General features: G+C 34.8%; 1 protein-coding gene across 8 annotated transcripts in view; it reads left to right on the forward strand.

Moving 5' to 3' along the window:
* PPP1R12A (protein phosphatase 1 regulatory subunit 12A) overlaps positions 1-16938 on the forward strand; it is a 111549-nt gene that overhangs the window by 52229 nt on the left and 42382 nt on the right. For all 8 annotated transcript variants that reach the window (XM_064655585.1, XM_064655592.1, XM_064655589.1 and 5 more), the window contains exons 3-6: positions 3665-3783; positions 12159-12318; positions 14132-14276; positions 16805-16879. In XM_064655585.1, coding sequence (XP_064511655.1) covers positions 3665-3783; positions 12159-12318; positions 14132-14276; positions 16805-16879 — 499 coding nt within the window. The remainder of the gene's footprint in view (positions 1-3664; positions 3784-12158; positions 12319-14131; positions 14277-16804; positions 16880-16938) is intronic.

The raw sequence follows: 16938 nt of genomic DNA on the forward strand, positions 1-16938 counted from the left end.
AATGTTTCTTTTTTTCCCCAGGTTGTTAGTTTCAGTCCTCAGTAGCTATTGAGGAATATACAGCAGTGATTCCTAAAACAAAAATTTCAACTAGAAATATTTTTGCCTTCATAAAAATATGGTATTGGAAAGCAAACTTGTTCTTTCAGTCTTACTGAGACTGCATAATGCTTGTCATGGAAATATCAGGGCTTAAGTATCAGGAATGATTTTATTTTCTTTTCCTGCTTTTGTCTTTCCTAGTATTCCTGGGATACTTGCAGTTCTCTATACTTAGACCACAAGAGCATCTAAAAGTGGTACCTTTAACTTCTGTGTTAACACTTTAAAGTTTTAGCTCCAAAAAAAAGCATGGCATGAATCAAGTTACTGTTTCCTTCTTATCTGTTTAGATTTAGAATGAGCACCTACCAGTGTATTATATAGATTGTTATTCTTGTGTAGCTGTCTGTTGAAAGTGACCATTTTTCAACAAGTGAATTTAAGAAGATACAAATTTAAGTGCTACACCAAAAGTATTAGTAGGTGATGATAGAAATCTTATTTGGTTTTACTTTTTCACTGCATCCACGTTTGTGAAAAACACCTTTTTCTAGATGTGGTATCAAAAGACATGGTTCTGGACTTTGTGTTACACAGCTTCAGTTTCCTTTTCCTTGCATACATGTAGCTGTATCAGTTAGGTATCGGCTGAGGAAATGAAGTTATATTATTTTTACGTACTTTAGAAAGATGAAATTTCAAGATGAAGGTAACACCTACTTAAAAAAGGTAAAATACAAGCAATTGTTTCTGTACATTGTTTGTTTTTTTTTCCCAAAAGATGGAAGACTTTTAAAATATGCATACATACATACCTACACACGCTGTTGTGTTTGAAGATTTTGGTGGTATGGTACCAGAATAACTGAAATGTCAAATACACTCATAAGTTACACTATAAGTTTTAATTAACATTTAGATTGAAATACAGTTCATTCAAAAATTAATTTATTTACATAAACCCCAAAATCTTCTGATTTTTAGGATTATTCTGGTACTAGTTTCTGCTCAGTTATGCTTTACAAACTCAGGACATCATGCACTTGGTCATGTTTACCAAGTCCGTTTCGTTTCTGTATGTGATGCAGAACTCGGTTATCTGCACACCTGCAGTGATTGCTCTCCTTTCCATTGGTAGTGCTAGGTTTCCTAATAAAAGCTTCTATGCTGTAGGTACCAGGTTGACTTCATGCACTGTCTGAACCCTGTCATTGCTTTGCTGAAACTACTTCTACTGTAAATAAAGATAAACAAATGCATATGGGGTCATCTGGATGATGTTGGAAATAGAAAAAAATGTAGATTTCATTACCAGGCTTAAAAGGTGTCTTTAAAATCATTGGATTTGGAATAGTTTGATTTATCATGAGTAATGCTCTTTCATTTAGTTTAGTTGAGGGGGTCACTGTTAATTTTTTGAGAGGGATAGCAGAGGAGAGGCCTAGTTGGAGTGTGTGAAGGAGCGTTTGTAAAGGACAGTTAACACTTCTTCGGTGAGTAGTGTGCTGCCTTTCATCTTTGTTCTGTTTCTTCCATCCCTTTAAATCCCGTGGACTCTGGGCATTTTCACTCATCCTTCTTTTGCTGATCCAGGAAAACCAAAGCCCTGTAAGCGCCTGCAAAAGGAAAATCAGATAACTCTACTTCTCCAGCCTTACTAATCTCCCTAGCTCTGCTGATCTGATGTTGATCTGTAAGCAGCTTCATTTTTGGAGTCTGCTTTAAAGGAGCAATTGATCATGAAGTTGTCCATGTATAGAAATAATTACTTTCTGAAATGCTATGCTGGCTTTTTATTAATTCCCTACATTTTCTTATGCATTCTTTATTTTATCATGTCTATAAGTTGTTGGCTCAACTGAGCCAACACAACTGCTTCAATGAGATATGTATTTGCTTACAGAAGTAGTTTTCTGCTAGAGGTATTATGTGGAAACAGGTAAAAATCAGTTTTTTTAAACATCACTTTTTCCTTGTCTATATTAGAACATACACGTTGAAAGAACATGACTGTTCACTTGGAATTGTTTAAAAAAGGTATTTTTGTCAGTGGTTGGCTTTGTTTTGACCTTGTAAGAAAGTTGGTTTCCCCACTGCTGTTTCTGCCTGTTTAGCAGACAACTGCATAGCAATTACCTGATCTGTGACCAGGAGGGTGTTTCGATTTTGAAACAACACAACTGGTATTGTTGAGAACTGTTGTTACACTGTATTAATTTTCATTCCCACAGAAGTTAAATTTTGTAACTGGAGAGAGGTAAGAGTTACAGCACTGCACTCTTTCAAGAGGAATAGTATAAAACCGGCACCACATACCAGCATCAAAGTTGTTGGTGGCAACTGATGATGCATATCCCAAGAGATATGGTTACATTTCTGGGAATTAATTTTCATTTTTTAATCTGTTCATTCTTACCTCTGCTTAAAGTAATTACAGAGGTTTAATAACATGTACTATTTAAGTCATACAGTAAAAAATAGAAATATATGAAAGTACTTGATTCTGAGTTATTGAATAAAGATAAGGAAAATATAACTGATTCCGGATCTAGGACCATAATTAATTGGGAAAAGTTAAGCATCAATTAAGTACTTCAAGTAATTTGTATTAGTGTTGAATAAATTTTGTGATTGTCTCTTGTGTAATTTGGCATTCTGTAATAGTGAAAGTAAAAAAACACTCTTCATTTCATCCACAAATGGATGAGTAATTCTTCACTATTTCCTGATTTTTTTTTCTCAAATATATGGAAAATATAAATTAAGCTCTGCAAAGCAGGAGGTATGTTTGCATATGGAGGAAGTATGTTTTTTGCTTATGTTGACTCCTGTCATGGCTTAAAGTATTTAATTTGTTAGGGAAGTGGAAATATTAAGTTGCAAGACTGATCTGTATTGATGTTTTAATTGTTTATTAAGCTGTACGTTCTCAATAACTTCAATAGGCCAATGGTTTAATACAATTAAGTAATATAATTCTTGTATGAATTATTGTTGGAATTGATCCATTTGACTTCATTGGAAATTCAGAATTTTGGATTGTTGACTTCTGAGGCAGCAGCACATTAAATAAGAAAACATATAGAGAGGTTGGAATGTGTAAAGTACTGCTTGCTTTCTCCCCCTTGCCTCCTTCCCCACCAAAAGCTGTCCTTACAAATACTTAGGAGAAGAGGTGGTTCTGTTTTTATTAACTTCATGAAGCTGCCTAAGAGATCGGGAGTCATCATTCTGATAAAGTATAGAAACTTCCTGACACTGAATTTGTGAGCTCTAGGGTAAGTGACTAAATAAGAGGAGGTCATGGGAATTGGTGGTTCCACCCCTGTTTACCTTGTGTTCACTTCTGTTTGTAATCCATTATTTCAGTTCTTCCAAGTATGTATTAAACATGTCAGGAGACAAACCAAAGACCAGAGGGCTATTTGTATTAATGGTTGTTATCTTGAAAAGACATACAGGTATTCAGGGGTTGCAGACAGTTACAAGGGTTTTTACTTATACCTAATATAATTGTTTCTATTAATTATGTGTGTGCATATGATATGCTAATGGCTGCTAATTTTTTTTGCATCAGCTTTGCTATGTTATTTACAAGTTTTATTTCTTTGTCTATTGGCAGGTATTTAATTAGTCAAGGAGCACATGTAGGAGCTGTAAATAGTGAAGGAGACACTCCATTAGATATTGCTGAAGAAGAGGCAATGGAGGAGCTGCTTCAGAATGAAGTAAATAGACAAGGTAATTTTGAAAATGGAAGGATGGTTGTGTTTACTGGACACTAAATATATTTTTGAAAACTTAAGCTAAATTGGGACTTATAAAGTCAGTTTATTTTCTGAAGAGAATTGTTGATACAGTGTATAGTGTTTAAGCTGTCTTTAAGTGTTTTTGCTCAGCCCAGCCTCTTGTGAAGAAAGAGGTCAGAAGAATTGAACCCAGGTGGTCAGTGGATTCCTGAATTCATTTAACTCAGCCAGAATGTAGGTGTCATTCAGATGCTATGGATGGTATTCAGTGCATTTGGGACATGGACTTCTATATCCCAGCTTCAGACTAGGTCTGAAGAGATTCCTGCCTTGGAGAAAAGAGAAATAGGCAGGCAGATTCAGGATGAGGTCCTAATGCACTCCCACGGTAACAAAGGTAACTGTTTCAGTTGACTACAAGAAAGCCTAGAATAACTAAACCAAGAATAAACAACTATCCTGTATGCCATAAATTTACCTTTGTGTCTAGTTCTGACCTTTTTAATGCCTTTCTACAGCGACAAATATCTAAAACTACTCCTTGGGATAAGGAGTCTTAGACTGCAATTACCTTAGGCCTGAGAACCTGTCATGAGCTTTTAAGTTCCTCCTGGGTTTTTTTTGTGTGCTCTTCTGAAAACAGTATGCAGGTGAACATTCATATAAAACTTAAAGGAGAGATATCAAGTTTTGACATTATTGTTTGATAACATACACCCTAAATTTATGCACCTTGCTCCTAGAAAATGGCTAGTACTGGCAGTAGTGTCTTTACAAGAGAAATTGGACTTTGAAAAAGCATACCAATTTATTTTTCCCTGCTTTTTTCCCCTCTCCTTACACTCCTGTATTCCATATTCCAATCCTCAAATGGGTTTTTTGATGAAAGGTCTTTGAAAATTTCTGGGGTTTCTGCTCCACAGAGAAAAGAATATTCAGTTGTTGTTGACTGACCGTTCTTGAGTCTGATAGAATTGTGCTGCTATCCCAGAACTTCGATTACAAGAACTAGGGTGCTGTGGTCTGAGTTACATATTGAAGGGAGATGACATTCAGAGTGAAGATGGAGCCTTTGAAGGGGGTGTACTAGGGGGCTGCATCTCCGTAACTTCTAAACCCCTGCCTGCCTCTTAAAAGGCTTCTTCCTGCTTGAAGATGGTTCTTTTTTTTTATAATGTTGAGTTTCCATGTCTAAAGACAGATTTACATAATTTAACAGTAAACTAGTAATTGCTTTAGGCTTTGCCCTGATTTAATTTGTATGCTTAAACCCATTTAATGCCCAAAGCAAATGGTAAAAAGAAACTGGAAGACATGATATGTGAAATAAGTGATACCTACTAATACACAGAAGTAGACAATAGATTTGCAAAGGCTTTGATTCAATTAATTGATAGTGTTAACAGGAATTTGATTAGCAGTTTTTATACTTAACACACAAAGAGCATCAGATTAGATAGTTGCAAGTATTTTTTTGTCTGTATTATCATTTCTCCATTTTAATTACTTGTTCTCTTTTCTAACAGTACTGTCAATCTTTGCTCAAGAGTTGTTTCTGGAATGTGCCTCAGACTAGATTCTTTAAGGTTGTTTTTTAAGTGTTTGACTTCACTGATGTGCAATACTAATTGACTGCAATAGCTGTTTGTAAAATTGGAATTATTTGGGGAACCAACTTTTCCAAAATCTCTTTTATATTTTGTTGCTTTTTTAAAAAGAAATTATTTGTTATATTGGATTTTACATACATTTTTACAATGCATATATTCAACATTACACAGTAATGTTTAGTCTTTTGCAAGTTTATGTAAATTATTTTGAACATCCCAATTGTAATGTTAATATTTGCAACCTAAACTAAATGCCACAAATCACTGAAAATTTCAGTGAGGTTTACGTATTTTGTAGTTAAATGTACTATAAACTGTCTACTGTACTGTCTTTAAAAATCTGAGAAGAAGGTACATGTTCCCACACTGTAGCTATTAGCTTCTAAAGTAATAATTTAGGTTGGTTTAAAATTCTAAATTTCACTTGCTATGGAAAACCTATTTTCCAAGTATTCCTCTGACATTTTTGTCAGTTGGTTTGCTTGCTTCTTTCACAGAAGCAGGGAAGAAGGCATGCAGTATCCCTCCTTCTGAATTTGTGTCTGAAGCTGTAAGAACTCAGGGCTTTTGCCTGCAGAGATGAAATCAGAGGAAATATTTCATGGTTGTGCATGAGAATAGAATAGAAAGGGTATGAATCTGGATATGAACTTGTGTATATCTTACGAAATCATGAGACAGTTGTCTCAGCAATAAGGTTTTAATTATGTGCTTTTGATGGCATCCTTAACTTGAATGTAAACTTAATATTAAATACAAAATGATTATTCAGTCATTATAATGATCACTTAGAGAAGTACCTAATTGTGTATATGTTGTGGCTAGAGAAGTTCAGAGCTTAAATAGGAACTTAATTGTTTCTCCTAATGTGGAATTAACAGTGATGCATTGTCACAGTTTCATCTTTGACTGTACTTGTAGCAGAATATAATTATTCCTCCAGCAGTGGGATAATTCCTATTCCTTCCATGTAATGCACTGTTTCATATCATATAAAGCAATGCCAGTTTCGATAATGCAAGTTACCAGTGAGGTCAGTCTGGCTCATGTTATGGGTAATGGAAGATCATCCTATTTATTTTGAAAATAAACAAATAAACCTGGGTGCCAAAATATCCTACCTCTGCATAGGTAAAACATGCAGTGTGAAAAGTAAGTTGACATTTTCTGTAACATTTTTGCCTTCCAACCTTTTCATGTGTTTATTCCTACATTAATTAGTTTCATTTTCGTGTTGCCTTGTTAATGCTGCAAGTACGGCTCCCTAGGTATTGGCAGTCAGAGTTGCTTGGTGGCGAAAGATTGCCTGGAAAGATCCGTCAGGTTCATTGTGATTTCAGATATGTTTAACTGATGACATTTGATGTTTGTTTCTGTTAGAAATCTGAGGAAACCCACCGTGTTAGATCACCCTTTTTACTGCTTTTGCAGGCCTTCTTTCTTTGTAGGAAAAGTACAAACAAACCCTTCCAGTTGTGCAGCTATTCAGTGGGCAAACTGATCAGTGGTGCACTGATGTACAGATGCCCAAATTTTTGCGGGTAATTGCAAAAATTGTATTTTAAAGACATGTCTTACTACAGGACAAAATGTGGGAGCCTCTGAAGACACTAAATTCACAAAAAGTAGATCACAGAATACAATGCAGTTAATTTCTATGTGACATAACAGGCTTAATAAGAGGAAGGATCTGCAATGTTTGCTCATCCTATTTTAGCATTCAGACTCCAGAATCAGATCTGACTAGAGAGGAGATGGTCAGTGATCCAAAATAATCTTGTTGTTTTACAAATTGTGTTGTTGTAAAGAGCATTGGATGTGAAAGAAGAGAGCTTTTCTAGTATTATTATCCAGTGTCTGTTTTTCTTCAGTCATGCTGATCTCCATATGTGACACCTCTAAATTGCACAAAGGGTTGGGTGCATTTTCATGTGTCCTCTTGTGTTCTGCTGGGCAAATAACATGACTGTTGATACAATGAACTCTGCAGTGATTGTGAACTAATGAAATAGATATCCTGTAACTAAAGCCGTACCAGTCTGATAGTAAGGAAAACATTTTTTTTGCCTTAATCTTCAAAGGGGAATTATTGGCTTAATTATTTTTTAAGCTAAAAACCTAGTTTAGTTTTATATTTTGTGAGAAGATACCTTACATGCTTAGGTAAGATATAAAGATTTTTTGATACAAACACTTCACAGAAAGCAAAATCAAGTTTTTTATGGAAATTATTCTGAATAATGCTGAACAACTATTCCTTTTTCACTCCATATGGTTTAACTGGTTTGTGTATTATTAAAAAACCCTTCTTTTAGGACTTGTTTTGTTGTTTCTGCTTATGGCTGATGCCTTTACCATTGGCCAATCCCATGTATGTAGGTGCCCTTGCAATCCTCAAAATGCTTTAGCTTCATCAAAAATATTATTTAGTTTTTCAAAATGATCCCTCATGTTTCTACTCTACAGTGTTTCAACACAGAGTTGTGGAAGTTATCTTTTACCTTATCTTTTACCAGTAGTGTAAACTTTTCATTTGCACTAGTGAAAACCAGCAGACTTGAAAGAGATGTGGCTTTAGTCTTGGCCAGCCCTGGCCAATTTTAAATGTCGTCTCTCCTCAGGTCTTCAGTAGGATTAACTATAATGGTTTGAAGGTATTTTTTTTTAGCTGTTTATCATCAGATGTCCTCTTAAAACTATTTTTAACTGCTTAAGGAGTTATTTTGAATTATAGGAAACATTCTCAGGAGGTGAATTAGTAGGGAGAGGTGATGTGAGGTGAATCAGGAGTTCATCATACACCGTGGTAGCTATTTATTCAGTAACTTGAAGTCAATCACTACTTTTGTTTCAAGGAAAGAAGCACATGTTCCCCATTCTTAATTATAGGTAATGTAACAGGACTCTCTCAGAATTATTGCTTAACTCAGCTCTATTTATGTGGATAAAATGTGAACTATTACATTTTTATATAAACATTCACTTCATGAAGTAAAAAGTGGGTTGATCTTCCCTGCAGTATCTATAAAACATGCCTTTATATGGCTGAGTTGTCCTGAAACAATGATTCAGCAGTTAAACTTATGCTGAATTTCATGAAATGCTCACTGAGTGGCACACTGTTTTCAAACCTGTTGAGTACCACTTGTTGATCAGAAAAAAAGTGAAAACATTTAGTAATAAATTATTAATGATCTAAGAAGTTGTTAGGCTGCCAGAGAGGTTAATCGTGCTGGTGGTGTGAGCGAGTGCTGTGGCTGAGGTTGAGCTGGGAGGCAGCGCATTGCCATCTATGGGCCGTAGGGAGAAAGGGTTGGAAACCTATGATGAAGCGTTTTCTTTTCTCTTGGTATCTTAATAGAGTCTGGAAAACAGCAGGAAAGAGAAAGCCTGTACAAGGTATAATAAGGGCTGTTTGCATTCTGTTTTCTGTAGTTAATAATGGGAATTTTATTTAGCTAATCTCAGAGCTCTTTTTCTATGACACAAAGTTCAATTCCCGTTTTCATGCCAGTTATTAATGTGGAATGTTTTATTTAGATTGGCAAGATTGTGGTACTTTCTTCTGTTGAAATATGACCAGAAAATTACTGTCTTGTCAAATAATGTATTGATGCAGCCATTACTCCTCTGCAACCATTATAGCTTGTTTGGGCTTTGTTTGTGATACTGATAGAAGTCAATATTCAGTATTAGTTGCTTTTTCTCCAGAAGCATTGCTATTTTGACATAAATCCCTGAGTCTGCAGGCGTATCTGGGAAGTGTGCTTAGACATGACCCATTGGAGACTCAAGATCAGGGTTTGGAAGGAGTTTTTTCTCTGTTCTACCTTTATACAAAATTGCCTCAAAACAACCAGCCACATAGATGGACAGTTTTACACTGATAGGAATTTGCATCGTATTCTTCAGGTGGAAAAGGTTACTCATGCTGATAAGGATTCACAGTTGGACTTCGGGAATGGGAAGGAATGCAAAAAGGAATGGACATAAATATGACGAACAGAGGATGAGATATAAACTATTTATTAGCGCAGTAGTGTTTTGCAGGCCACACTGATATGTAAATAACTGCAGTCTAGAGCATTATTGTCCCAGGATCTGCTGATTTGCACTGCTGTGTCATTCTGAAAGACAAGCAGATGCCAAGGCCCAGGAAGTTACAGTTTGCAGTAATTCACACTTCAATATGTAGGAGCCTTCTGGAGGAATGAGAATACAGGATTATCAATGCATTATTGATTCAGAGTTCCTGGTCCTCATTCTTCATATTGGTCATAAAATTTTTTAGCTTTTTCCTCTGCTGAGTGCTTCTTGTATATCTTCCTGCATCTTGCAGACTCAGCCTCCAGATTATGGTTCTTCATGATTTTCTGATAAAATGTAATTCTGTTAGTTTTTATTAAATTGTCAAGAATAAAATGATTTTTTTAGTCAATTAAGTGAATGAGTCTAGGAGTTTGGTCAACTGCTTAGAACACTGAATGTTTAACCTGCTTCAATTATTTTATGATACTTTGTAAACTTTTATCTTTTGATTGTCCTTAGAATAAAGTTTTACCAGATTTACTTAGTCAAGAGACTCTCTTCTCCAACTGATCTTTCTTTGTGTTCTGCATTTGTTTGTTTGTTTGTTTCTTTGTTTTAGTTTCTTGGCCTTTGGGGGGTGATTTTTTTGTTATTTTGGGGGGGATTTTGTAGTTTTGTGGGGTTTTGTTTTTTCTTTTTACATATTTGTATATTCCTACATTTCAGGGAATTTTGATATAGGCATGTCATTTTCAAGGGTTTGGCTGCTCTATAGTTGGAGAATTGCAGCAACTATGGAATACTAATTCATACATAGCAAGATATATCACTCTGCTATCCACTGCCTTAAGGGTGTTTCAGCAATGTCCATATAATTGCTTTCAATTTCAATCAGTTCACTGCTTTGACTTTCTAGTTGCCAGTGGATTGATAAGAGCTTGATGAATCTGTTTTATTATACTCTGTTTTACCATATTTTACACACTAGAATGATGCTTTCCATTACATATAATCATCTCTATATTATCTGTGTGTTTTCATTTTGTGATACTAATAATTTCTTTAATGATGGCCACTTTGCTGCATACCTCAATTTCTGCTGCATGTCTAAATGGGCAACAGTCAAGTTGGATTTCATTTGGTTTCCATTCTCTGGGGATTCATTCATCCTGTAAAAGATTAGTAGCTTGCAGTTCCTTTGAAGACATTTGAATGGCTTGAAATTGCCATTCATTTTAAAGACTGTGAAAATTAATCAAAATTATTAATTATTTGGAGTAGTTTTGAAAAGAGATGTTCTAGCTTTGCATACTCTTGTTTGGGGTCTGCTTGATGTTGTGCTTTTACTAGTTGGACAGTTAGGAGAGCTGTGTGATAGAAACAAGTGTGCTGGAGAAAAACAGTTTAGGGAGAGATGAAGTTTTGGCGGGAATTACTGAGAGAATGTAGAATTAGATCTGAGTCAAGGGGCATCTATCTTTTAAGGGTTTTGAATCTTTGATTTAATAGGCTATATGGACTATTGTTGAGCAGATCAGTACCTGTTTCTAGATATGTTTTTATTATATCCAAGTTAATGATTTGCTCTACAAGAAATTAGAAGTCCAGAAGACAGAAGAACAGTATACATCTCCCAAGTCCATGCATACCAGTGTCTCAGATTAGAGAAATCATCCAAATAAAATTGTTTTGCTGAAGGTTGGCCCACTGATTTTTCTGTTAAAGGTCAACTCAGATACAGTTTGTAATCTTGATGATCACAGTTACTAAAATGCTTCTCCTTACAAGTTGTCACCATTCAGGCATCGTAGATAGAACTATGCTTACGCATAGTTCTCTTCAAGACCCCTTTCCTGCTATGTTCCTAAGATTGCTCCATGTAGTAGTAATTAAAAAATGTTTACAAATATGTGATTGCTTTGCCCATTCAGGGTCTGTAATTCATTTTCATCTGTTTAACACTTGTATATACTTGTTGATGTTATAATGTTATAATGTTGGACTGCCTTTCTCCCTTTTCATCAGTGTGTGATAATTTTTTGTGAGACATACTGTAAAAAGTTTTCACTGTTTTTGGTTTTTTTACTTAAGCTATGAAGTGACATATCCAAAGGGTTGGCTGTTTGAGTATAAGGTTTATGATTCACAGTGATAGAAGACAAACCAGAAATGCTGTAGAAAGTATAAAAAATACACCTCCATCTTGTCATCAGTGTTGAAAAGTGAGGCTGTTTCTCTTCCCATAGATAGCTCTTTGTAAAACAATTTTAGTTGTTTTCTACTTTGTACAGATACATCAACTTATATGTATATATAAGGCTTATATTTTAGTGCTTAGAAAGTTAAAATAGAATTTTCCTCTTTTTTTAACAGGTCAGTTCGGTGGTTATTACTGTGATAGTAGACATTCTTAAAATGGAAGAGCCAGTTTTAGTAGATTGATTTTTACGGTTATTATTTATTTATAATCCTATTTATAAACCCTTTTGTTAAAAAATGCATTATGCATGCAAACTGTCGTATAACACTGGACGTTTCTATAACCTGTTAGGATTCATCTTCAAAAAGATATTCATCTCTAACTCCAAACATTATTCATATTGTTTAGTGGTTATTTTATTGTATCACCTAAACATGGTATAAGATTTGTTACATAATTAAAATGAAGTATTTGAACTAAAATATTTTGTGTCCTCTCTTACCCTATTCCCGTCCCTATCTGAATTAGGGGTTGATATAGAATCAGCTCGAAAAGAAGAAGAAAGAATAATGCTAAGAGATGCAAGACAGTGGCTCAACAGTGGCCATATAAATGATGTCAGGCATGCAAAATCTGGTGGTACAGCACTTCATGTAGCTGCTGCTAAGGGCTATACAGAAGTCTTAAAGTAAGTGTGGTTTAAATGGAAACTTCATATTTTCTCATTTTCATGTTATGCTGCTTGGAATTGATAGAATTGGACACTTCTAGACACTTCTAACTTTTAGGAGTTGTATCTTGAAAAAATCAGTCTCTGAAACAATCTTTTCTCAAAGCTTGATTTTATGTTTTCAAGCACTCATAAATCACGATGCTGTTAGCTTTTATTTTAAATCATTCAAAATATGAATGCAGTGTACACATTTATCCTGAATACTTATTTAAGAGAAGGAAGTTGATAAAAAACCTCTCCTGTTTCTAAAACCAACTATGTAAACAAGCTTAAGACCTTTTTATAATGCCAGTTAGCCTTCCAGTTTGTACATATTTTCAAGACAACATATTTATTTACAGACCTAAAGCACAGTTTGTAATTCAGACTAAAAGTTTTTACACCTGAAAACTAGGTAATTTTGCATTTTGATATTGTTGAAAATCATGACTTTCCTGGAAAGCTTCAGGATTGTGGTGTCCCCTAATTGACAGGTAGTTTTTCATTAATATAATACCAATATATACCCCAACAGAAATTTAATTGTTTTTTCCATAAAAGCTCTGCTTTATTTCAGTAAAGCATAATTAGTAATACATTGCTTTGCTGTGATTATAGATTTATTTGACTGCTTTACCAGTGCTAGGAGCACTTAGGTATTGTAACATGAATGAAAATGAGCACACATCCTGACTCTGTGAGTATTGCTGCCTTTAAGGTCTGCAGAGCAATTTACTGAATGGGAGTTCTACTTCAAAAAACCCTGATGCTTCAACATGACAAAGATAAATTATTCTGTTGGAAAAGAGTAATTTTAATTTTAGAGTAGTATGTGTCTTTAAGGGAGTTTTACCTATACTTGTTCCATGGTTTTCTAGCTCTCTGAGTTATTGTAGTTTTTTGCAGTCCAGTCCATATACTTTTCCTAGGAGGGGAAAAATATATGTGCAGGCAATTTTTGTGATTACTTCAAATTATCAAAAACATGTACTTTGTATAGGATGCCAGATTGCAAGACTTTACAGCTAAGCATATGTGAAGGTTGCCTTATTGGAGGATACTACTATAAGTATATTGGCTCTTGAGAAACTGGGGGAATTTTTTGAGAAGAATACTTTGTGGTTATGTGATTTTTAACAGTTATGGACAGTGGTACAGAGAGCTGTTAGCCCTTTACCTAGAAGTGTTTGTTAGGTTAAGTGTCCTTTGTCACTTGGACGCTCACCTCAGAACCATGCTGAATTTGAGTATTGAATGCAGGCTGAATGACAGGTCCTCTATTTGAGGAGCTCTGTTCCCTCTCAGAGAGAAATTGAAGCACCTAAACACTGGATTGTTGCAAAAATGCTCATGACAGAAGGAGATGCAAATTTCAAGCAACTAATATTAGAATGGGAGGCGGTTTTAAGAGTTCACTAATAAGAACAAAATTTTTTACGTTTTACAACTTTCTTTTCCTTAAAAGGGCTGTTCTCTATTACTACATGTACAGAGAAAATTATCTAACTTTTTTCTATTGCTAATAGAGGCAATACTTTGAAGAGAAAGTGAATAGAGAAGGAAATGGAAAAGACTGTTTTTCCTGAATTTTCCTTATAAATATATATCCACTGAACAATGAAAAGGCAAATGTTTCTGTGAGAAGTAAAAATCAATCGTCAATAGCCCAACCAAAATATCTATGATGAAAAAGGAGAAGAATATTATCATAGAATAATTTCATGATTTTTATGACAATTTATTTATCCCTGTCAGCAGTGTCAAGATCTGTTTCTTTTAATTTCTTTAGGCTTTTAATACAGGCTCACTATGATGTAAATATTAAAGATTACGATGGCTGGACACCACTTCATGCTGCTGCTCACTGGGGTAAAGAAGAAGCATGTCGCATTTTAGTGGAAAACCTATGTGATATGGAGGCTGTCAACAAAGTGGTAGGATTTTTATGTAATCCTTGTCAAGATACAAAGTTCTGGTCTCTAAAGTGACTTTAGAAGCCAGGGTAAGAAAAGTGATGATAAACTGCTGTTTACTGTACGTGGAGCTTTATATAATGCATGTTTTGTCAAAACAGCATGTTTGTGTTCAAAACTAAATTCTCTGATTGTCTAAATTAATTTCTAGGCCGACATGATGCTTAGTTCTATATTAAATGGTCCATGCAGTCTTTCACATGGAAATTCAAAATCAAAAGGGTTTGTTGGCATTTCAGTGATGCAAAATTAGTGACTTGATGGATTGCATACAGGCTTTCATTTGATCTCTAAAGATGATGATGCCTTTGGTAGTGTTTGAACTCTTAAAATAAGCTTGTGCTGCCATACTGAAGAGTTACCACTATATTATGCTGATTCGGGTGTGCTGGAAGAAACTTTTAGGCATCTCTGGACTCACTAGACATAATTTGAATGCTTCCTAAGCTGTATTTCCTGGACTTCTATGCCTGTGTAGCTTGCTGGCTTTGCAAGATCTTGCTCCCAATAAGTACAAATACATTCATGATTCACACAGGCATCAGAAGGATCCAAACCTTTTCATTCAACTGTGTAAATGCTGAGCTCCCATTCTTTTCTTTGCAGTGTGTTCTAATCTGCTTCCAGTTTCTGTCAATATTATATATGTAAATTACCTGCCATCTTAAGATGGATTCTTCATTGAATTTTTTCATAAACTTTTAAAAATGAATTAGGAAAATAATGCAGATGCAGACAATGAATTAGCAAATATTTACTCTGTGTAAGGGTAAAATTACTGCTGCTTAACATTTTTAGACTTTGTTGAATTTTTATTCCTTACAAATGGAGGATACTTATAATAAAATTAGTGAATTCTGAAATTAAATTCCAGATAGCTTCAATTCTTTCTGTATAATGCTTACAGAACTTAAAAATGTCAGCTGCATAATTGTATTTTGTATCAGGTAGTCAGATGGAGATGTAATTAATCAAAGCTAGTTTTTCAAATTATGTGTTAGACTTTTTACTGGGACTGTGACAATGCGGATATAATACGCTAGAGAGCACTTTCGTACAAGTATGTTCAACTTCACCTAGGCAAGAATAAGAAAGAAGGAGTCATAGAAATATGTCAGCTGGTTTTTTTTTGGTATATGGGCTTGTCTCTGCAAGCTAGGAAAGATTTGCCTGTTGTGTTCTTAAGTAAGCTAGTAAACATTTTTGGTTTTGGAGATAAGAAGATTGAAAACTCCTCTGGATTTGGTTACAGTTGATGTGCTTAGCACCTTGGAGAACTCAGCCTTTATTGTTTAGGCACTTCAGGTATCGATTGTTGTGGATTTGGGTTTAAATGTAACCTTCCAACTACAGCAGTTTTTTGTGAAGTGACTCTTTGTGGTCAAGGTAGGTCTAACTCCCACTTAGCAGCTACCTAAAAATAGAAGGCCACTTTAAAAAACTGTAATCATAATGCAAATATAAACTTGAGATAACAGTTCAAATGTCAAGCTCTTTTGGGTAAGCCTTGTTGAAAAGTGCACATGCTTCTGTATGGTCAGAAGCTTTATGGATGTGAAAATTAGTGGTTTCCTGTCTAACCAGTTAAGATAGCCTTCACAGTGTAATTAGGGATATATTTACCTTTAGTTAACATTTTGAGAAACTGAAATAAGCGCAAATAGGAACACCTTTCATTGTTTTTATAAGCTGCTGTGACTGCATTTAAATGACAGCTCTGTCTTTATTGCTGATTATTGTACAGAAGAACTTACTAGACTGATCTTGTCATGATCTTCCCAACATCTCATGAAATCCACCCATTATGTTGATGCAGCTGCATATATACCAGTGGATCTAGGAATTTGCCTAGGTTCCAGCCTTCAAGTTCATGGCCCATGGAAGTCATACACTAAAGATAAATAAGAACAAGTGGTTGTAGCAGATCTTCTCTAAAATGGAATGTAAATTGTAAAATAGAGTTTTGCTGTAAAATGTGAAAGCATGACTACTTAAATTTAGTATAGCTTGTTTAAATATTATAATCTTTAAAAAAATCAATCTGTGGTTGATGTGGTAGTCTACAATGAGAAGGATACTGAACTGCTCAGGATCCATCCGTACAACTGCCATTGGGAACAGTTGTTTGTTTGGAACTAATATTGTGAGAATTATATTCATCAATCTACTTTTCTTTTCCTTCATAGTGGGTTTTTGTTCGCTTCAAAGGACAGGAAAATGTTTTTGTTATGTCTTTATCGCTTAAAAAATGTGTTTACTCAACAGGTATAGTGATTTTGTTTCAATTACCCCCCCAAAAAAGTAATATTGCAAAATTGTTTTCAAATACTGACAGACTAACAGTTTGCAATAGAGCTTGACTTATATTTTTCAGTTTCTCTCTCTGAATGTGCTCCTTTACCTGCATCATCATATGAGAAGACATTGTAGTCTGTTGTATTTAAATTTTCTTGCACAATTACGATGTTTTACTTCTTCCCCTTCTCCAGGGTCAGACAGCGTTTGATGTAGCAGATGAAGATATTCTAGGATATTTAGAAGAATTGCAAAAGAAGCAGAATCTGGTAGGCCTTATGCATATGTATATATATATATGTGTTTATTGTAGGTAGGATTATGGTAT

The sequence above is a fragment of the Pseudopipra pipra genome, chromosome 5, assembly GCF_036250125.1.
Source record: "Pseudopipra pipra isolate bDixPip1 chromosome 5, bDixPip1.hap1, whole genome shotgun sequence".
Classification (NCBI taxonomy): Eukaryota; Metazoa; Chordata; class Aves; order Passeriformes; family Pipridae; genus Pseudopipra; species Pseudopipra pipra.